Genomic DNA, 19,936 nt, shown 5'->3' with positions numbered 1-19,936 from the left:
CGACCGGAACCGGAATGCGCGCGGGGCCGCGTCACCGCCCCGCCCCGTGCGCGCCTGGCGCCAAGCGCCCCCTCCCGGCCGCTGCGCGCCAAAGCACCGGGACCCGCCCCACCGCGGTGCGGGGCAGCCCTCGGGTACCGGCGGCGAGGGGCACACGGGAGGATCCCGCCCCCCCCACCCCAACTCCTGCCCCACGGAGCCCACCCGCGCCCCAAGCGGGCTCCGGAGCGCACAGACGACACGAGAGGCGTTTGAAAGCCACGTTTTACTGCTCTGCCCCCGCGAGGCACGGGGCGCACCCCGGGGCGGGACGGCCCCGTCCAGCACCCGCCTTTCGCGTCCCTCTTCCCGGCAAAGAGAGACCCCGCTATGAACACAGCGCAGAAAGTTCCGCAGGGACCCGCCGCCTAGTCCAGGCCATCGGCTGTGTCCTCGTCTGTGAGACTCTGTCCGTTCACGGCCCGTAAATCGTACTGGCCTTGGGATAAATCCTCAAAATCCTGGCTCGTGGTGGGGGAGATGACGTCGGGGCTGGTGTCGCAGGACTCCGTGCTCTGCTCAGAGGTAGCGATGGTGGTCGTGGTGCTCTTCGGGATGGGGTCAAAGTCGTCGTCGTCCTCCAGGATGGGAGACTCGTGGATGTCTGCAAGGGAAGGCGCAGGCGTTGGTTCTGCTGCACCCAGCAGGACAATTGGCTCAGTTCTAAGGTGTTGTCCGCCCATGTAACCAATACATAAAGTGATGCCACATCAGTGAGCGGCCGTTTGGAACATCTCCCAAACGCATTTGATACAATCAAGGTGACTTTTAGCACAGGTGGATGTCTCGGCGGCTTCTCCCGACACCCACAGACCACCCGGTGCATCCTTAAGGAATGGGATTCTGACACAGGAGGGAAACCAGAGGGAAACCCATGCTGGGAGGATTCACTCACTGCTGAAGGCCTCCGGGTACTGCTTCGCCAGCTTCCCCTTCAGCGTCCTGGGGAGAGGAGGATGAGGTGAGGCTGCAGCAGAGCTGCTCATGGATATCACAACCGAGCTCTGGAGGTTCCTGGGGCTCCCTCCCCACCACCCCATCCCAGCACATGGGGTGCTCCAAGTGCCAGCTCCCTCCCAAGGGAGCACAGCCCATCCCAGCTGGAGCGGGGCTGAGGGATCCCGAAGCTCCAGCTGCTCCTCTCCATGTTGCTTACCAGCACGTTTGCCTCTCCAAGAGCATTCCGTGTTCTCCCTTCCACCCCTCGCAGCCCACCCAGACCCGCAGCACCGCTCCCGTCCCTGCTGCCCACCGGATCCTCCGGAAGATGCCATCCAGATCCTTCTTCATCTCCACCAGCGTCTTGGTGTGGTGGAGGAAGCGCTCGCTCATCTGCTGCATGCGGACGCTGGAGAGGTTGTTGAAGTTGAGCAGCATCTCGTTGGTCTTCTCAAACCGATCCAGCCTGCATGGGGGAAGCGGGCGGAGCTTGGCACGGACCCCGGGAGGCTCCCGGTGCCGGTGCCGCTTCCCCCGGGACTCACATGTTCTTCTGGGCCAGGATGATGGCGTTGACATCCTCGGCGTTGACCATGCCCAGCACCCGCCCGCAGAACACCTGCGAGGCCGTGGGCTCCATCGCTCCTGCGGGACTGCAGGGGGCGGCTCAGCACCAGGAACGGAGACGCCGGTAACCGGGCCCCCTGCACCCTGCCGCTACCGGACCTACCCCCCCTTCGCTACCGCCGTGCCCAGTCCCGGGGCGGCCCCACACGCACCCACCGACGGTACCGGGGTCCCCTGCCTGCCCCACCCCCGCACTCCCCGGCCCCGGGGCCCGGCGCGCTCCGGTGCCCGCGCACCTGGGGGAGCCGCTCCCGCTGCTTCACATGACGGGAACGGCGGCGGCACCGGCGGCCGCACCTCGCTTCCGGGTACCGGGTCACGTCGAGCGCAACCCCGCGGCGCCAGCGTGCCCCTGCGTCACGGCGCAGAGCCGGAAGTAGTGGCGGGTGGTGGAGGGACAGGGACAGGGCCGGGACAGGGACCTCCCCCCCGCGCCATCCCCGGGACATCCCGGGACCCCCCAACCCCCGTGCCGGGACCCCCGCCCCGCTCCCGCGGGCGCTCGCGGCACCACCCCCGCAGCGGCCCCTTTAAGGCGGCTCCAAGCCCCGCCCAGCGCTCGGCTGACGAACGTTCTCACCAGCCAATGGCGTCAGCGCGGTGGGCGGGGCGGGACCAATCGGAGCCGCGGGGCGGGGCCGCCGGGTTCGCGGGGCCGGGTGGGCGCGCGGCGGCCGTTGCCAGGGGGAGTCCCGGCGCGTGACGGTGACGTGGGGTCCCCGCGGGTGGCGGGAAGGCGCGTGGCGGCGGGGATCCCCTCTCCTTTTCCCGCGGTTACCGGACACTCCCCCCCTCCCCCGGTGCTGCCCGGTTCCGGTCCGCGCAGGCCCGAGCCCCGTCCTCCTTTCCCCGCTCCAGGTTGCTCCGCGGCGATGGCTTCGAGCGGGGAGGAACCGAGGAGCGGTTCCCCGGGCCGGGCGGGCAACGGCAACGGCCCCGAACCGGCGCTGGACACGGCGGAGGATTTCGAGGTGCTGGAAGAGGAGGAGGAGGAGGAGGAGGAGGACCTGAGCGAGATGCCGCCGCTGGAGGACGTGTCCCGGCCACCGGCCCCGCCGCCGGAGGAGCGGGGCGGGAGGGAAGCGGCCGAGGACCCTCAGGAGTGGCTGGATGTGCTGGGTGAGAGCCCGGGGCGAGCGGGGCCTCAGCCCCGAACCGGGGCTGAGCAGGGCGGTGGGGGCCCGGGCTCCCCCCTTCCCCGCCGCGGGTAACGCGGGGCCGGTTCTCCCGTCGCAGGGAGCGGGCTGCTCAAGAAGAAGACGCTGGTGCCGGGCCGGGGGGAGGACACGCGGCCCCGCAAGGGCCAGGACGTGACCGTGCGCCTGAAGGCCGCGCTGGAGGACGGCAGCGTGGTGGAGGAGAACCCTGCCCTCACCTTCACACTGGGGGACTGCGACGTCGTGCAGGTCAGGGCTCCATCCGTGTGTGCGGGGCCGGACCGGGGCACGGGGAGGGTTCGGGGACCGTGGCATCCTCATTTGTGGGTTGGAAGCGGCCCCTCTGCCTTCGCTTTCGTTCCCACCCCGTGATGTTTTTCCCTTCAGGCTCTGGACCTGTGTGTGCAGCTTCTGGAAATGGGAGAGACGGCTTTGATCGTGTCAGATGCGAAGTACTGCTATGGAGCTCAGGGCAGGTGAGCGGGGAGGGGTGGAGCAGGATGGCTCCGAAAGCTGCCCATCCAGCCACCACGGCACAGGTTCTGTAGGCAGCGAGATCCCACTCGTGTGGCGCATGCAGGGGACAGCAGCGTGTCCTGCCAGGGGCAGCAATTTGCATCATGACCCTTCCCAGGGAGCTCTGATTCCTGGTCTGTGGTGCTTAACCTCCCTGGCACAGCGCCCGTGGCACTGGCAGCGGTGCCATGGGTTTGTGTCCTCCTCTGCACAGGAGCCCTGACATCCCACCCAACGCAGCCCTCACCCTGGAGGTGGAGCTGCTGGAGGCTCGGGATGCCCCAGACCTGGAGCTGCTCAGCGGGAAGGAGAAGGTGGAGCTGGCCAACCGCAAGCGGGAGCGTGGCAACTTCTTCTACCAGCAGGCAGACTACGTGCTGGCCATCAACTCCTACGACATCGCGCTCAAGATCATCAGCTCCAGCTCGAAAGGTACCTGCCTGCTCCAGCAAAGGGTGCCCAGGCTCCCTTCCCGCTGTAACCTGCCCCTGGGGTCTTTGCAGTGGACTTCAGCCCGGGTGAGGAGGCTGAGCTGCTGGACGTGAAGGTGAAATGCCTCAACAACCTGGCGGCTTCTCAGCTGAAATTGGACCATTACGAGGCAGCTCTCAAGTCCTGTAACCTCGTCCTGGAGCACCAGCCAGGGAACATCAAGGCTCTGTTCCGCAAGGGCAAGGTGAGGCTGGGTGTGTGGCCAGCCTTTCCCCATGGCGTGGTGGAGAGCAGGACCAAGGGACAGATGTCACCCGTCCGGCTCAAGCCGTATCCTGCTTTCCAGGTCCTGGCTCAGCAGGGCGAGTTCAGAGAGGCCATTTCCATCCTGAAGGCAGCGTTGAAGCTGGAGCCTTCAAACAAGGTAGGCTGCTGTGGCGTGCTGCTGGTGATCCTGCTGAGCTGCATGTCTGGGATGCTCTCTCTTGTCCATGACCCTGCAAACCTCGGTGTCCCCATGGAAAGCTGATGTCCCCATAGCTGTTCCCAGCTCTCTCCAAGAAGGGAGGCTGGAAATAGCCCCCAGCCATGGGGCGATGCACCACATGGTGCAATGCCTGAGCTTGGCTGGGCTGGTGGCTCCCTTATCTCCATATTGCGAGCTCCCTCTTTGCTCTTTGGTCCCTGTTGGCAGGACTCACTGCCAGCCCAACCCCGCTCCAGCAATCCTTGTGTGCATGGTCCTGGCTGCTCCGGCCTTGCCGGCTGGTTCCATTGGCTCGTGCTGTGGCTGCGGGAGGTGGAGCAGAGCCGGGTGCCTGCAGACTGGCTCAGCAGCCCCGGGGTGATTCACTGCGTGGTGGGAGCAGCCTGGACCTCGTGCCAGCGCCAGGCCAGGGTCAGGAATTTCCTGTGGGTTAATGATCAGCTGCAGGACAGGATCCTTGGCACAAAGGGAAAGCCAGCGCCAGGAAATGGCCCCAGCCTGGGTGCGCTGGGGGCTGGTTCTACAGATGGGCTCCGACCCCAACCAGGTCTGGTGGTTTATCTACTTCTTTGGAGCCGGAACATCGTGGTTTGTGTTGTGATCCGATGCAGGATGGAGTGCTGTGAAAGCGGGTCTTGGTGGTCCCACAGCACCCACAGAGCTCATGGTCTCACAGCACCATGGGGAAGGGCGGGCAGGATCGCGAGCCCTCTGCTTCCCAGCAGGGTTTGAATGAACAGGGTGCTGAGGGAGCAGCATTCCTGGTGCATCCCTGCACGTCACTGCCAGGGCGGCTGCTCTCCAGCCCATCCCAACAAAGTGTTTTAATTGGAGAGGGGTGGAAAAATCCGGCTGCCCGGTAGTGACGTGACTGGAACCACAGGCGCAGCAGACGAGGGGCCTCTCGGCTGCCGGTCAGCGTTAAACACACACCGGTGAGTCAGGGCCACGGCTACCGGGGTGAAAACACCCCAAAACCGCCCGGCTCCACCTGCTTCTCTGGGGCCCTCGGCACCTCCCGGCTCTTGTGAACCATCACAGCTTAGAATCACAGCATCAACCAGGGTGGAAATGACCTTCAAGCTCATCCAGTCCAACCATTCCCAGCCCCTAACCCATGGCACTGAGGCCTCGTCTCCACGGGGTGTGAACACTTGCAGGGACGGTGCCTGCAGCCCTGCCCTGGGCAGCCTGTTCCAATGCCCGAGCACCCTCTGGGGCAGGAATTGTTCCTCAGCTCCATCTAAACCTGCCCTGATGCAGCTTGAGGCCGTTTCCTCTTGTCCCATCCCTTGTTCCTTGCGAGCAGAGCCCAGCCCCTCCTGGCTCCATCCTCCCATCAGGCAGTTGTAGGGAGCCATCAGGTCCCCCCTGAGCCTTCTCTTCTCCCTTCTCCTGACCCCTTGGAGCAGGGAGGTGCCAGCGTGGGCTGGAGACCGTGTGGGGCACGGGGAGGTGTCGGAGCCACCCGGAGCGTGGTGTCCCCAGCAGAGGGCACAGCACAGCCGCGGTGTTGGGCACCGTGGTGCTATGGCTGTGGCCGTTCTGCCACCGTGGGCTCAGGGCAGGGCTGGTGGTGCCGTGCTTGGCTCCGCAGCACCTTCTGCTCTGTGCGGGATGCAGGGGTTGCTCCTGCAGCATTCCCAGCAGGCGCAGCCATGGCCACCGCTCGGCACAGCCGGGCAGGTACCGGCGTGCTCCGGGTATTGCTGCAATCCTGCTTCCCACTTTCCTCAAGCCCACTTTCCCAGCCTGCTTCCAGACAGAGAAGTGGGCACACTGGGGCATGTCTGTGTCCCTGAGGCAGACACTTCCCTGTGTAAAATCCTTTTCCTGATGTCTGGCATCAACCCTGGGGTTTGCTCCCTGCTGCTGCACAGGGAATGGCTTGGGTGGCCCAAAGGACACAGGGATGCTCAGCCCCACAGGACACCCAACCCATCAGTGCAGGGCAGTGGGGCAGGATCAGGCCATCACCCCCCCCCCCCCCCTTGCTGGCTGCTTCTGAGCTGTTCCACAAAGCTGGCCCCGGGGCAATGGGGCCCGCTGGTGGTGGCCCTGTGGTCCCCATCCGCACAGCTCCACGCTCTCCTCCCCAGACCATTCATGCCGAGCTCTCGAAGCTGGTGAAGAAGCACGCGGACCAGAGGAACGTGGAGACTGAGATGTACAGGAAGATGCTCGGGAATCCCAGCGCCGCCGGAGCCCCCGGGAAGTGCAAAGACAAACTGCGCTGGGTAAGGGCTGGGGCTGCACCTCCGGGGGGTGGCACGGAGGATGTGTGGGTGCCCCCAAGGTCCCTGGGGGTCACAGCGGTGCTGATGCTGATGTGGGGGCCTGCTTCGGGAAAGTCGGATCCCTGTGATTCCAGCGGAGGGATCCCACTTGTTCCCAGCGGCTGTGCAGGGTGGAAGCGCTGCAGTCCCCTCACAGCACCCGTGTCTCCTCAGTCCATCCCCTGGAAGTGGCTCTTCGGTGCAACAGCCATCGCGCTCGGTGGCGTGGCCTTGTCTGTAGTCATTGCAGCAAGGAACTAAGGATGGCAACGGGGTGGCCCCGTGGCACAGGACCTGCACCGGGATCTGCCTCTCCCCTGCTGGGGCCTCGCTGACCCCTTCCCGTGGACTCACAGGAATACGATGCTTTCTCTGCCGGAGGTGCCGAATCCCCCCTCCCGACGTCCCCCCGTATCTCTCCCGGTGGCGCAGCTGCGGGGATGGAGCCGCAGGCAGGGCACAGCTCCCCTGAGCCCCTGCCTGGCAATGTGGGGCTCAGCCCCCAGCCCCGAGGGTGTTGGAGGGAGCAGGAGCTCCTGCGCACCAGGACAACCGTGGCTGTCCCCAGACAAATGAGCCCCCATGGGTGCCATGGTCTTGCTGGCACGGCGAGACGGTCAGGGGGAGGCACATGGAAGGAAAGCACATGGTATGAAGGGGCACGGTGGTCTCTGCAGGAAGGGAAGCGGTGCGGATGTGCTGTGGGGCACATGCAGTGACATTCCCCATGTGTTGGGGGGGCTGCCGGCGGCTCAGCCCTGCACCGGCACCCGCTCCCCTGCTCATCACTTCCCCAGAGCGTGCAATGTCCAAAGGAAGCCAAAGAACGCTGCGGCGGGCGGGATGCAGGGGGAGCGCCGGATGCTCTCCGGGGCTGGCTCGTGTGGGTCCAAGCTCTTTGGGGTCCCTCTTTTCCCTGCGGCTCTCTCCAGCCCCGGGGCTCAGCTCTGCCCCCGGGGGTTGTAGCACTTTCCTCCCACCCCAGACCGACTGTGAACTTCCCCAATAAAGGACAATTCCTTCACGCCTGCGCCTCGTCCTTGCCGAGGGACGGGGATGCTCCTCTTGGCTGCCCCCCTCTCACCCTACACGCGTGTGGCTGCAGCGGGCGCTGCGGCACGGGATGCTCGGTGCCTGGGGGGGGTTTGGCTCTGGAGGGACCCGCTGAGCACCGGGAGGGGGGAGAAACCCGGGGCCTGTGGGTCCTGCCTCGGCCCCGGGTCCCGGAGGCTGCGAGCGGGGCTGTACCGGGGGTACCCCAGACCACCCTTCCCGCCATGCACCCCGGTTTTAATTTGCATATCCCCGCCCCTTCTTCCCATGTCCCAATCCGGTGCAACGCCCGGCGTAGCTCGGCCAATAGCAGCGCCCGCTGCCCACCTCCTCGCCCCAGCAACAGGCTCCCCCGCTGGGCGTGGCGTCAGGGCCGGCGGCTCATGAATGATGCATGAGCGGGGCGTGGCCTCGGCGGGAGGCCCCGGCGGCCCAGGCGCGGAGGGGGAGACGGTCCCAAGATGGCGGCGCTGCAGGCGGAGCGCGGGTACGGGCTGTCCTGCGGCCGCCTCGGCCGCGGCACCCGCGTCTCCGTCTTCCACGTCAAGCTCACGGAGAGCGCCCTGCGCGCCTTCGAGAGCTACCAGGCCTGTAAGGTACGGGGCGGGGGGGGGGAGGCGGCGGGCACGGCCCCGCGGAGGGCGAGCGGCCGCCACGAGGCCCGGCCGGAGCCCTACAACGGGCGGCACCGGCGGGGTTGGGGAGCGGGGTGAGGCGGGGCAGGGGGGGGGCCCGGGTCTGTTCTGTGGGGGGGTGTGGGACGGGGGGGGGGGGGGAACCGGGGAAATGGGGGGGGGCGCTCGGTGTGAGGGACGGAGGGGACGTGAGGGGCTCCCGGCCCCCCCCTCTTTGTGAGGAACCGGGGGGGCTTGGGGGCAGCCCCATTGAGGGTGTCCCGGGGTGCGCCCCCACCGCTGTTGGTGTCTGAGAGGCCTCTGTGCCCCCCCGGTAGGTGACCGAGGAGGCGTCACGAGCCTCCGGTAAGTGCCTGAGGGGACCCGGAGGTGTCGGTGCCCCCCCCCCCCCGCGGTAACCGATGGCGGGACCACACTGTGCCCCCCCCTCCACCGGTGGGTGATTGAGGGGCCCGGGAGCCGAGACCTCGGTGCCACACCCCCCCCCGGTGTGGGGGCCGGGCTCTCGGTGCCCCCCCCTTCCCCCCCCCCCGGTGATGGTTGGCAGCCTCCGCCAGGCCCCGGTAAGTGGATTGAGGGGGGGGGGGGGGCACGTCGGGGCTGGGGGGGGGTTCTGTGTCCTCGGTGACCGTGACGTGGGTTCCCGTGGCCGGAGGGGGCCGGTCTGACCCCGGGGACGTGTCCCCTGGTGCTGGCATGCGGCCCTGGGGGGGTCCCTCTCCCTGCAGCACCCGGTTGTGCCCCCCCCATCGGCCGGTGCCCTCCGCGGGGCTGTGTTCGAGAGCCCCAGGTTCTCTTTTCCTTGCCATGGGCCCAAGTGCTTCTTAGCCATGTAAATAGGGAGTAATGGCAGCGCTCGGCCTCTGGTGCTGGGGGGGGGTGTGTGGATAAAACTCCCCTTTCTGTGGCCATTCCCTATGGATTCACGTCTGGCCCTCACCTTGCTGGGGAGCTGGAACCTGAACCCGTTTGCCATTAGGAGCGTCCTGCCTGCAGCTCCTGTAGGATAACCCATATGTTGTCACAACACTATTTTTAATGTCGTGCGGTAGTTACATCACATCCCCCAGTTGGGCAATCTCGGTGTGAGGACGAAGGGAATTACTGGACATGGGTTTATCCCCATGGATTTTAATGAGTGTTTATCAGCATTAGGAGAAATCAGCAGCGAGAGGTGTCATGGGGAAGATGGGGTTATTGGCTTTTTCCCCCCTCTGAAAAAGGAAAAACCCAGCATCATAAATGCTTTCCTATACATTCGGAAGCGTTTTCCTTGGAGGGAGGAAGAATAGGAAGACTGCAGGCGGCTGCGTTCCATATTTTGGGAAGTTATTCCCGGTCTGTGTCACACATGAATAGTGGTGTTTATTTGCTAAATGAAGTCTGGTGTGGGGATTGTTTGGTGGCCACTGGCCACTAATGAACTTTGCTTCCTTCACCGCCACCCAAAAGAGAAGTAGTCAAAGGCTACTGGTGATTAACTGGGCAGGAAGGGATAAGGGCAGAGGAGCTCGCTTGTTTGTACAGTGAATAACGCAACAATTAGTGGGCTATTAAACACATATGCTCATTCTGCATTTGTTCTATAAACAGTTTCTGCAGCGTGTTGAAGGTCTCTGCTCGCTCTGAAGCACACCATGCCAAGGAGTGACTTTCCAGCTCACCTTGGGAGCGGGTGTTTGTCCAGGCTCTGGGGTAATTCTGGGCTGCAGTAGGTAAATGGAAAAAATTTGCTAAGGCTTCTGGTGCTCGCTTTGGTTTTCAGTGTGGTAGAACTGACGGCAGGGTTGTGTAATGTGTATAATGGCCTGGAATCCAATACTGCTGTTTGTGTTACCTGCAGCCCAACATGTGCAGTCTGACCTGTTTTAGGCACCAGGGCAGCACGGCGGGGCGATTCCTGCGACAAGGCTCTGTCTCTTTGCCAGGACAGGAGGGTAATGTCTTCGGTTGCTCGAGTTTGTTCTTGGGCTCAGAATCATGTCTGGGGATTACACAATCCAAAAGTGATCACCCAGCCGGGCGAGCTGCCACTTGGTTTGAGTGTCCCTGGTGCCAGGGCAGTCGTGTTCCTGGTGTGGAGCTGGGCCATGTGTGCAGCAGGACTATGGACAACCAGATCTTTGCTGTCTTGAGTCCCTCCTGCTTGGGTCTCTGGCTAAATTGTCCATGGCCTGGTGGGGAAAACAGTCATGGATCTATATACTGATGCCCAGCTCTGTGTTTCAGCAAGCTGCTTCCCTGTAGCCTACAGAGATCATGGTGCTGCCACTGAAGAGGTTCAGGTCACAGGGCTGCTGGCTCCTTGAGAGGATTTCATTCTCCAGTAGCTCACTGGGTCCATGGAGGACACCTTAAGATGTCACCTGCCTGCTCCTTGAGAAAGTTGCTACCCCTGAAACTGCTTCCACGCAGTTGTGAAACCGAGCGCTGAGCCCCACAGCTGAGGGCTGAGCAGGGGAGAGCATGTCCCAGGTCAGTCGGTCCCCTGGTGAACTGCAGTGTTTTAGCCCACAACAGCTCCTGCATCTCCGAGGAACGTAATTTGATGTTAGCTTGGAGTTTCCTGCGTTCCCTTTGGGGGTGTGTACAGGCCTTCCCCCCCCCCCCCCCCGAAAAAGCAGGGCATGGCTTTGCCCTGGGGGCAAGAGGCTTCCGGCTTTGCTGCCGTCCATGGTGAGGTACAAAGGATCTCCTCATGCCCCTGCCTTGTTTTCCTCTTTCATTCCTTATCCTGGACCCTGTCCTCCATGCTTCATGTTGAGATGGCGTATCTATCCTCACCTAAATCACATGGATGCCCCCATCCGTGGCATTCATCCTTTGATTTTTCACACTCGCATCCTGGGGTTTCTGGGCAAGCAGGGACCTTACCCCAGCATTTGGGCGCTGCACGGCAGCCCCAGGTGTCACTTGGCAGTAGGTGCATCTGCTCACGCTGTAGGTGCTGATGGCGTGTGAGCAGTGTTAGGGCTGTTCCTGGAGCCCTTAGCTGGGAATTTCCCAATTTCCACAGGTGTATTTGAGCTCTCTATGGCATGAGGAGCAATGCAGTGAGAGCGTGGGGAGTGTCGTGTGAGAACAGCGTGCCTGCAGTTGCACACCTCTCTCTGGTACCCGGAGCTTATGTGTTGACCTAAGCAGAGCTGATGGAGGCCAGGCTCAGCTCAGCAGCCCTAGTCCTGGCTTCATGACAGCCCCATGATTTTAAGAGGATGTGAAGGGGGTTGTAGCATCCCTGCTTTGGTCGGTGCATGATGAACGGGGCCTCCTGCGCCCATTCTGCCTCTCTGCCCCTGCTCCGCAGAGTGTTTTGAACTGAAGCCACTGGGTTGTTTCACTGGTGAACTTTGGTAGATGCACAAATATTTATTGGGGGCTAAGTTGAGATAACCAAAGCACATTGCCCCTGTGCTTCGCTACCTGACTGCGTTTTGGAACCGTGCTCTGATAGATGTGGCTTCACAAGTCATCTTCCCCATGCTTTCTGTGCTCAAACCAACCGTGTCAGAAGGGATTTCTTGAGGGCTGGGGTTAAAGTGGCCCCTGGTAGTTGCAATTATTGAAAGAACTTTTTCAGAGTTGGCTTTTAAAGCAGGTTGCCTTCATCTCGCTGTGTTTAAAGCACAAAACACAAAATGAAGGCTCCTGCTGTCATTGCAGGGTCTTTAGGGTAATGCGCATTCATGCTGACGGGGGAATTGAAAGCTGCTTGCAGGTGTCAGGAGGAGAAGAACAATCCGGCTTTCGAATCAAAACTCATTGAATTATCTTCAAGCTTTTTGCATCATTCCTCCTTTCCTGTAACCTGTTTTTTCCTGTCCCATTAATTCACTGATGCTGTAGTCCGTCAAAATTGAAGCTATTACGACATCGGGAGCATGAGTCGGTGACATGACTGCATGAATCAGAGGAGGCTGCTGGAGAGGAAGCTCTTTGTACACGTACATCTCCTCCCCATCAGCAGAAATGGGACAGGATATGCAGAACACACTGAACTGCTAAACTCCTGCTAAATGGTCTTAATGTTGACCTGAATGTGGCACCTCCCATGTGAAGGAAGGGGACAAAGGGATGGTTTAACGTTGTGCATGAGGAATGTTTTGGCCTGTGGCAGTTTCCTTTTAATTATTTAGGGTAGCTTTTTCTCTCAGCCCTGTACCATTTGGATCTGCTGAAATTATAGATTCATCTCTCTAGTTTTCAAATTGCACGGGAAAGAATTGTCTGTAATTTCCAGCTGAAGTGACGTACAGTTGCTATGGGATTTGGTGGCAAATTAGAAACCCATTCTGCTCTTTTCTTTTATACTGGTGGTAGCAGGCTGGAGAAGTAGTTCTAATGGGTGCTGTGCCAAGGGAACATAGGAAGCTTCTGACAGAATCCTCAGTGCTGTTCTTCAAACCTGATCTGCTGCTTATCAGCAAATTGTAAGCAGCATTAATTGGAGGAGTTGAGTTTGGCTGTGAAGAACTGCTTTGGAGCAGTGCTGGGGCAGTGAGGCTGCACATTAACCCTTGAGGTTCTTTTTGAGGCGAGGTTGTGGTGTTTTGTTAAAGATAGGCAAGTGGAGTGTTCTGGCACTCCTATCAGTGGCTCCAGCAGCTGGATCCCGGTGACTGTATTCATTGCCAGCAAGACTAAACCCTTGCTCCTCCTTTTTTTCTAGAGTTGGTTTCTTATTCCACTGCAACAGCAGCAAAGGGAGCAAGGCAAGCTGGTACAATGCTGGGGTTTGCTGCCGTCTGCAGCCTGTCCGACCCAGCACAGGGTGCAGGCGCATCCCCTCAGAGCAGCCTCTCTCCCAGTGACCTCTTCCCTGGGCAGCCTGTGCTGCCCGAGTCCCTCCTCGCCATGGAGCAGCAGCTCCCAGCGAGGAGCCCCTGGCTGATCCTCCAGCAGCAGGTTTTCTCCTGAGCTGTGTGAAGTGCTCTGGCCTGTTCAGTTGGGTTTTGTCATCGCGCTGCTTGGCAGAGGGATGGTGGCTGTTGAAATAGTTCCCTTGCATGGTGCCGACTGTTGGGACAGCAGAAGAGCCTTTATCACCGGGGAGGGAGGGGAAGGTCTGTAAAAGCATTTGAGGTTAGGAATCCAAGGTGTTATCTCCTCAGCAATTTACACATCTCTGCCTCCAACTTGTAAGCATGAACTTGTGCAGCGTCTCCAAATCCCTGGGGTTTGTGCATGTTGAAAACGGAAAGGGACAGACTGCATGCGTCACTCCCGTGCTGATTTGTGCCAGCTAATCCATGGGAGAAGAATACGTTTTGGCTGACTTAGTGGTTTTGCTGCTAATGCACAAGAGAATGCATTTGAATGGATGGAGTGGCTGCACGGGTTTAGGTAGATGTTGAAGGGGCACCGTGTGTCTGGGATCCTGGACCAGATACCCTCATTTGGGAGCACAGTCCTGTAACACACTGGCTTGGTTTGGGGGGAAGGAGTGGAGAAGTTGAGGGGGGGAAAAGTGGTCCTCAGCTCAGCACTGTAATGTCAGGAAGGTTGAGATCAAGTTACCTCTGAATAATTAAGGTTAATGCTGTGGCTGGAGAAGCCATTATCTGGAGTGAGCTTCATGCTAATAATAAAGGAAAGCCTGATAACCTGAACGATGCTAATATTTTATACAGGGTGGATACGGAGGAGACAGCACCAAAACCAGGTTCTGCATTCAACGTGCCTTAGCTTGACCTAGATGCATTATCCAGGAAAGTAGCTTGGATTTGCTGATAAGAGTTTTCTATAGTAGCTCATGTGTTGCTTGGAAACATCCCATGCACATAAGGCAACTTTTGCACACCGGGGTAACCCACTCTTGCCTTTTGACTGGGGGCTATGGGTTGTTTTGTTAGGGGGCTTTCCCAATAATTTATAAAGCAAGGAGCCTGCTGACCCCCTGAGCAGCTCTTTGCAGGGTGTCTGTCACTGCTGCACTGGGAGAGCAGGTTTCTGAGCTCCAGTCCTTTGCTGCAGTGAAAAGGCAGCCCAGAAAAAACACTTCTCCGAGCGCTGGGTCTCTCCTTTCTTTACCTTGGACTTGTGCCCCTTCAATTTAAAGAAACAAGCATTTGCTCAACTCGGAAAGAGGTCACTGCTTGTGAGCAGGGCTTGACTTAGCTGCCCACCTCCACCCGCCGTGAGGCTTCCCTGATCTGGTACAGCCTCATGGCAGTTAACCCTCTGCGCTCCCTCTGTGCAGCAGGACTTTGCTTGCCTTTGGTTACGCAGGAGAGATTGCTTTAGCCCAAGGCTGTCATGGAAAACCAGGATCTTTTACTTCATTGTCATTCTTTTCAGGCCAGCCTCCACCACCAGGTCCTCTTCCTTCTTCCATGCGGAGCCTGCGAGCATCCTGGGAGGCTCTGGGCATGGCCTGGGCAGGAAAGCAGGCCGATCACAGGGAGAAGGCTGGAGACAGTGTCCTGAGGGGCAATCTGTGCGTAGCACTGTGAGCAAAGGCTTGAGCCAAGTCTAGACCATGGTGCTGGGCTTTCATGGCAGACACAGACGTTCTGCTTTAGGTTCACGTCCATGTGTGGCAGCGTTTAGCAAGTGACGCTTCCTGAAGGCAGGGAGCTGCTAAACCTTTGTAGTATTTAGATTTCATCAGTACAAACATCCTCTTGACTACTTGGCTCGGCTATTTGGTGACCTCCATCGTTGAGCTGATAGGTTCTTGCTTTGACAAGAGCAGCACCTGAGGCCCAGGCAGCTCTGTCCTGCAGCACCAGTGCTGTCAGGAGAGCTTGTGCTAATTGTCATTATTTAGGAAGAGCCAATGCGTTACTTAGAAGCCCATCAGGATGGAAGAATCCATATCACTATGCCCAAAGAATCCATATTTTCTATAACCGAGGTGGAAGAGGCTAATTTAATCTTTTTTCTTTATTCTTACCCACTGAGGGCCTGTTCCATGATGGGCTGCAATCAATACATTATGTGCCAGTTGTGGTTATTTGAATCATATTTCCACATTTCAGTGTCTAGACTTGATGTTTGTGTGAGTTTTGTTGTACCTTTCCAGCTCCAGCGCTGATTTCAGTTGGTTTTGGCTCCTGGTTTCTATGAGAAAATCAAATAGGCTGTTTCTGTCTTTCCCAGTCCCTGAGAAAGAAGGGACCAAGGGAAGAATTTGGGAGGCTTTTTAAGCTCCTTTGCCACCATTTTGCTCTCTTCTGAGAGAATCTGTGTGTGGATGAGCAGGGTTCTGCCATTTGGTGATGAGCAGACGAAAGCAAACACAAACCACTGATGGCTGGAGATAAATCTCTCCCTGGTTCTTGCAGTGAGAAGCATCTGCTGGGAAGATGTCTCGTGGGCAGTCAGGGCCAGCAGCAGTGACTAGGCACACCTTTTAGAAATAAAGAACTCGATAATCCACAAAGAGTGTTCGTTGGGTATTTAATTGACTGCAACTGCTGTGCTTCACTTCAGCCAGCAGCTTTCTTACACTGGCAGGTCCTCAGCACTGTGGATGTGGCTGTATTTACAGTGACCAGGAGGCTTGGTCTGTGTTTGCTAAGTCTGAGTTTCTCTGTGATGCTCAGAGAAGCTGATAATGACATGCACCCAGATGACGTTCATCTTACTGTGACCAGCAGGTAGGACAGGCTTCAGCAGCATTAACTGCCAGAGGAAGCATTGGCTTGTGCAGAAAGTAGTGTCTAAACCTGAGCTGAGGCTCTTCACCTGGTGCTGGAAACAAAGCTCCTGCTCTATAGCAAAGTGTATTGTGGATAAATCGGTGAAAGGAAATAATGTTCCCAACTCATCATTAACTTGCAAAGCCATGAAATTTAAAAGGCTTCAGTGCATCAGAACAGCAAGAAATCCTGGTGTGCAAAGAGCCCAAGCTGCAGTTCCAACTTCTCCGTGCGTCCCTGCCTGTGCATCAGCCCTCTGCTCCCGTTCCTGCCCGCTGCTGGAGGTGATGCTGTTGCTAGAGCCGTGGCTTCACCTCTGCAGGGAGCTGAGAGTAAGTTCTTCCATTCCTTTTGGATCCAGGGTTCCGAGCCAGGCATGGGCGGAGGAGTGAGGAAGCAGATTTTCCACCCAGCCTGAGCTTGGGCAAGAGGAAATGGTGCCTTGGGAGCCATGGAAGGGAGTGGGTCGGCTCCTCCTGGGCTCACCTTCCCCGCAGCAGGCTGGGGAGGGAGCAGCCCTTGCTCACAGGGAGAGCGTGAGCTCTGCTGGGCCTTTGAAGCTGCTCCCTGCGCGTCTGACACTGCCCGAGGTGTGTGGCCTCATTAGGTCCCAGCAACTCAGTAACTCCCTGACTCGTGGGGCTTTAACACGGGCCCAGAACCGAGGCGTCAACGTGTGATTCAGAATGAAACTGCTATAAAATGACTGGAGCTGGGAAGAGGTTGGGGCAGGTCAGAGAGTGGAGCAGCCGCTCTCGCAGGGTCTCTCCATGTGTGTGTGATGCTGCAGCAGGCTGGGCTGAGCAGGGCTTTGCTCTGAACCCAGCCTTCCTACGTCACTAAAATAGGTTTCTGAAAATGCTGGTGGCACCTGTGGGTGCTTCCAGGGCTGAAGCCACAACCGTGACCTCTGCTGCTGCTGCTCCTCACAGAATTAACAACTTCTGCTCCCATAAATAGTCTCCTAAGAAGCGCGTAGGAGCTCTGCTGCCCAGTTCCTGTTCAGAGGTGCTTTCAGAGCTCACAGGGCAGCTGGGTTTGATGGGAGTGTGGTGGTCCTGTCCTTGGCTCTGCTTCCTCCTCTTTGTTCTAGTCAGTAATTCAAAGAGCCTTTAGTTGCCAGTGCACTTGTGCTCTTCATGCTAAGGTAGGGAAGCTGCTGGTGCTTCTCTTTGCTTTTCCTGCTTTAAGACCTGAAGTGCCTCAGTGGAGCCCATGTTCCCTGTAGCCACTGAAGAGGTGAGGGTGGCTCTGGGGTTCTGTGCACCTTGGAGGTGGTCTGGCATGCAGAGGGATGGCTGCTGACCCTTGTCTGTACTCCAGAAAGAAAGGGTGGTTTTGCAAAGGCCAGCGATGCAGCCAAGCAAGAGCATTGTGATAAACCAGTTCTGCCAGGCTGGAGTGGAGGAGCAGCTCCGTGCTGAGGGAGAATCTCAAAACGCAGCTCTAGTAAGGAATGGCTTTTTGGTTGATCTTTAGAAATAGATCTTGGCTGGGTTTGAAATGTGCACGTTGACACGGAACGTGGTGTGATTCAAACCCCTGGCCGATCGAGAGGCCTGATTCTGAAATCATTTAAGATTTAATTAAGGACTTTGTCCTTAATGCATTACAGTGGTACAGTGGTGGTCACTGTGTTACAGGCTAGGAGACTTTCTTTTTGGGTTCTGTAACATGAAGGAAAACCAGATTTTGTACCTGGAAGGTTTGGTGTTGCAGTGGAAGGTGTTTCCGTGACCTTCCTGCTGGGTCTCTGCAGTCTGCACTGGGGATGTAGCTAACGTATGTGCGCGTTTTAGCTCCCTCTTACGATTAAGGCCATTTAACTCCCTATAAAGACCTTTTACTTGTCATTAAGATTAAACTTTATGGCTGCTGACGGCAGAAGCAGCACACTTTTATTCTAACCTCAGATGGGCTCAGTTAAGGAAGCAAAACCTTTCAGCTAACGTGAACTTGCAGGGTTATTATATTTAGACCAAAACCTCTGGTGAGACAACTCAGAGCCGGCTCAGTGGCCCCACCACTGCTTTTGCATGTAGGAGCTGGGTTAACGCCACCACTCGCCCTCTCCGGCAAGAGAGATTCTCTGTCTCCATGGATGGAATCCGTGGGGCTGGGGAGTCTTTGCACAGCTCTGGGGCCAGGATCTCTTCGTGGCTTTGCTGTTCTTATTGGCACGTTTGTGATGTTCGCTTGTGGGATTTGCTGGGGCTGAAACGTTTGCAGAGGTGTCTGCAGAGGGTATGGAACACGTGAGGTTAGAGAACGCAGTGGGCTTGTCTTGCTCCATGCCTTCAGCTGGGTTTGTGTTGCACATCTTCCCTTGGGAATAGAAAAACCTGGGTGTTTGTGGTGACTTTATCACTCACCCCCCCATGATGTTGATAGGAAACTTCATTCATGTCCCTGTCGAACCCTGTTGGGTTGTGTACCCAGAGTCCTGGTCTGGAGCTCCAGCCTTTGCTTGAAGGCCAAAAGAAGCCCTGTCTGAGCATCTTGCTTTGGCTTTTGAGGTTGATCTGTCTGGTGGGGGGGGAAGGGGTGGTTGGATTTCTCTGGGGTTCCTTTAGGATCCAGGCTCTGCTGCCTCTGGTTTGTCCTCACTTCCTCCAGCAGGGCTGGCTCTGGCTCCCTGAGGAACATGTGAAGATCGCCTTAAGTAGAACTGTGACAGCCCAGTAATTACACTTCCCTGCAAGTGACAATAGGGTAGAGTTGGGCACAAGGAGAGAACTGGTCCGGGCTTGTTTTCCTGGGCTCAGCAGTGTGTGCGCTCCGAGATGGTTGAACGGGTTCCTCAATCTCATCTCCAAATTGCTGCTCTATATGTTTTCTTTTTTTTCCTCTTGCAAGAAAACTAGTAAAGCTGTGTGGAAGATAAGGATCACAGTGATGCTTCAGCAGCTCCTTTAAGCCATTTTATGAGCACATAAGCAAGTGAATCAGCCCTGGTGTCTTGATATGCCCTAAAATGAATTAGACTTTGGTAAGCAGATTCGCTGGGTCAGAACTTCTGTATTTTCCTGACAAGATTGCAGTGGGGAGAGTGCTCTTTCCAGTCCAGCCTCGGGGTTGTGTTGTTCATTAACTGATAGTCCCTCCTGTTTACCCTGGCTGATAAGTACTGCACTCAGAATGGCCAACAGTGCTGATGCCGTCAGAGCTGCCCTTCACAGCGCTGCTCAGGGGCTTTATGGCTTCTTTTACTGACAGGTGGGGTTTTGGAGCTAAAATGCAAACAGACAGAACATCCGTCTCAGAATCATGGAAACCAGCTCCCCCCCCCCCTTGTTCCTAACAGCCTGGAAACGCTGCTCTGGGTACAAAGGGTATTTAAAAGTCTGACATGTCAGGCCAGCAACGTGCTGCTGCTTAGTGAGGCTTAAAGCCAGTGCGTGGAGGGACATTGAGCAGCAGAGTGGAGCTCTTCTTGCTCACCTGTAAAGGGGTTTGAGTTCTCTGGTGTTTGACAGCACGTGCGGGTTCCTGGATGAAAAGCCACTGAAATGCTTCCAAAATGCACGTTTTAAATGATTCCTTCCTGCGCTTCACAACGTGGTTCCCCCCTCCCAGCCTTGGCCTCTCACTGCCCTGCAGCCACCATTCAGCGTGATGCTGAGGAGGGCCTGCAAGGCCCGTTACTTCATCACTGTCTTGCTTAAACCCTCGCCTCCCTCCTCCCCAAAGGGTCACTTGACATTGGACTAAAGCTCTTGAACCTTCAGCTCCTTGCTCCGTTGGGTGTTTGAATGTCTGAGGGCTCCTGCTCTCATCCTGTTCCCCAGCACTTCAAGCTCCAGTACTGGAATTTCAGCACCTTCAGCCTCGCCTCAGTCTTTTCGGCTCTTTGACTGTTCTCCAGTTAAAACTAGGTCAGAAACAACTGTCAGCTTCTGATAGTTCACTGTTCCTGTTTTATAAGTTGCAACCTGCTGTTGCTGGCTTGAATTTAACACATGAAATGTCTCCTCTTGCTCTGTGTGAGCAGCCCGATATCAGAGCTGGGAATAATACCTTGGCTGTAAAAGCAATGTTACCTCGATGGGTGTGAAGAGGTGGATTGTCTGTTTGTTACACATGATGCCCAAGATGTCAAAGGGAAAGGTTTTCCCCACAAGCTCTCAGTGCG

At 57.8% G+C, this 19,936-nt stretch overlaps 3 protein-coding genes across 6 annotated transcripts in view; 2 read left to right on the top strand and 1 right to left on the bottom strand.

Moving 5' to 3' along the window:
* Positions 1–307: 307 nt before the first annotated feature.
* Positions 308–2,010, bottom strand: KXD1 (KxDL motif containing 1). 3 transcript variants are annotated; one of them, XM_062634335.1, is made up of 5 exons: positions 1,842–2,010; positions 1,524–1,631; positions 1,292–1,444; positions 935–1,017; positions 308–643 (listed from the first exon to the last, which is right to left on the bottom strand). In XM_062634335.1, the coding sequence occupies exons 2-5, from the start codon at positions 1,616–1,618 to the stop codon at positions 408–410; spliced, it is 567 nt and encodes a 188-aa protein (XP_062490319.1). In that variant the 5' UTR covers positions 1,619–1,631; positions 1,842–2,010; the 3' UTR covers positions 308–407. The 3 variants fall into 3 exon arrangements, with proteins under 3 accessions (XP_062490319.1, XP_062490321.1, XP_062490320.1); XM_062634337.1 differs by having other exon boundaries at positions 935–981; XM_062634336.1 differs by lacking the exon at positions 1,842–2,010 and having other exon boundaries at positions 1,524–1,752.
* A 172-nt stretch (positions 2,011–2,182) lies between these two features.
* Positions 2,183–7,497, top strand: FKBP8 (FKBP prolyl isomerase 8). 2 transcript variants are annotated; one of them, XM_062634333.1, is made up of 9 exons: positions 2,183–2,310; positions 2,464–2,724; positions 2,842–3,011; positions 3,150–3,238; positions 3,493–3,710; positions 3,782–3,954; positions 4,057–4,134; positions 6,297–6,434; positions 6,648–7,497. In XM_062634333.1, the coding sequence occupies exons 2-9, from the start codon at positions 2,478–2,480 to the stop codon at positions 6,732–6,734; spliced, it is 1,200 nt and encodes a 399-aa protein (XP_062490317.1). In that variant the 5' UTR covers positions 2,183–2,310; positions 2,464–2,477; the 3' UTR covers positions 6,735–7,497. The 2 variants fall into 2 exon arrangements, with proteins under 2 accessions (XP_062490317.1, XP_062490318.1); XM_062634334.1 differs by having other exon boundaries at positions 2,236–2,341.
* Positions 7,498–7,929: 432 nt separating this feature from the next.
* Positions 7,930–19,936, top strand: part of ELL (elongation factor for RNA polymerase II) — a 47,409-nt gene continuing 35,402 nt past the window's right edge. Inside the window, exon 1 of the mRNA XM_062634332.1 lies at positions 7,930–8,122. Coding sequence (XP_062490316.1) covers positions 7,988–8,122 — 135 coding nt within the window. The 5' untranslated portion in view covers positions 7,930–7,987. The remainder of the gene's footprint in view (positions 8,123–19,936) is intronic.

This window comes from Pezoporus occidentalis, unplaced genomic scaffold (genome assembly GCF_034315485.1).
Source record: "Pezoporus occidentalis ecotype Australia unplaced genomic scaffold, CSIRO_AGI_Poc_V1 ctg421, whole genome shotgun sequence".
In the NCBI taxonomy this organism is placed as follows: Eukaryota; Metazoa; Chordata; class Aves; order Psittaciformes; family Psittacidae; genus Pezoporus; species Pezoporus occidentalis.
The sequence above is the reverse complement of the archived record's forward strand: the minus strand, read 5'-3'. Positions and strand labels throughout refer to the sequence as shown.

Excerpts from the sequence above, each read along its gene's own strand:
- FKBP8 (XM_062634333.1), top strand. The coding sequence starts at position 2,478 with ATGGCTTCGAGCGGGGAGGAACCGAGGAGCGGTTCCCCGGGCCGGGCG. Across the intron at positions 3,239-3,492 it reads TGCTATGGAGCTCAGGGCAG|GAGCCCTGACATCCCACCCA; the intron begins GTGAGCGGGGAG and ends TCCTCTGCACAG. Across the intron at positions 6,435-6,647 it reads GCAAAGACAAACTGCGCTGG|TCCATCCCCTGGAAGTGGCT; the intron begins GTAAGGGCTGGG and ends GTGTCTCCTCAG.
- KXD1 (XM_062634335.1), bottom strand. The coding sequence starts at position 1,618 with ATGGAGCCCACGGCCTCGCAGGTGTTCTGCGGGCGGGTGCTGGGCATG. Across the intron at positions 1,018-1,291 it reads GGCATCTTCCGGAGGATCCG|CTCTGCTGCAGCCTCACCTC; the intron begins GTGGGCAGCAGG and ends ATCCATGAGCAG. Across the intron at positions 644-934 it reads GTACCCGGAGGCCTTCAGCA|ACATCCACGAGTCTCCCATC; the intron begins GTGAGTGAATCC and ends CTTCCCTTGCAG.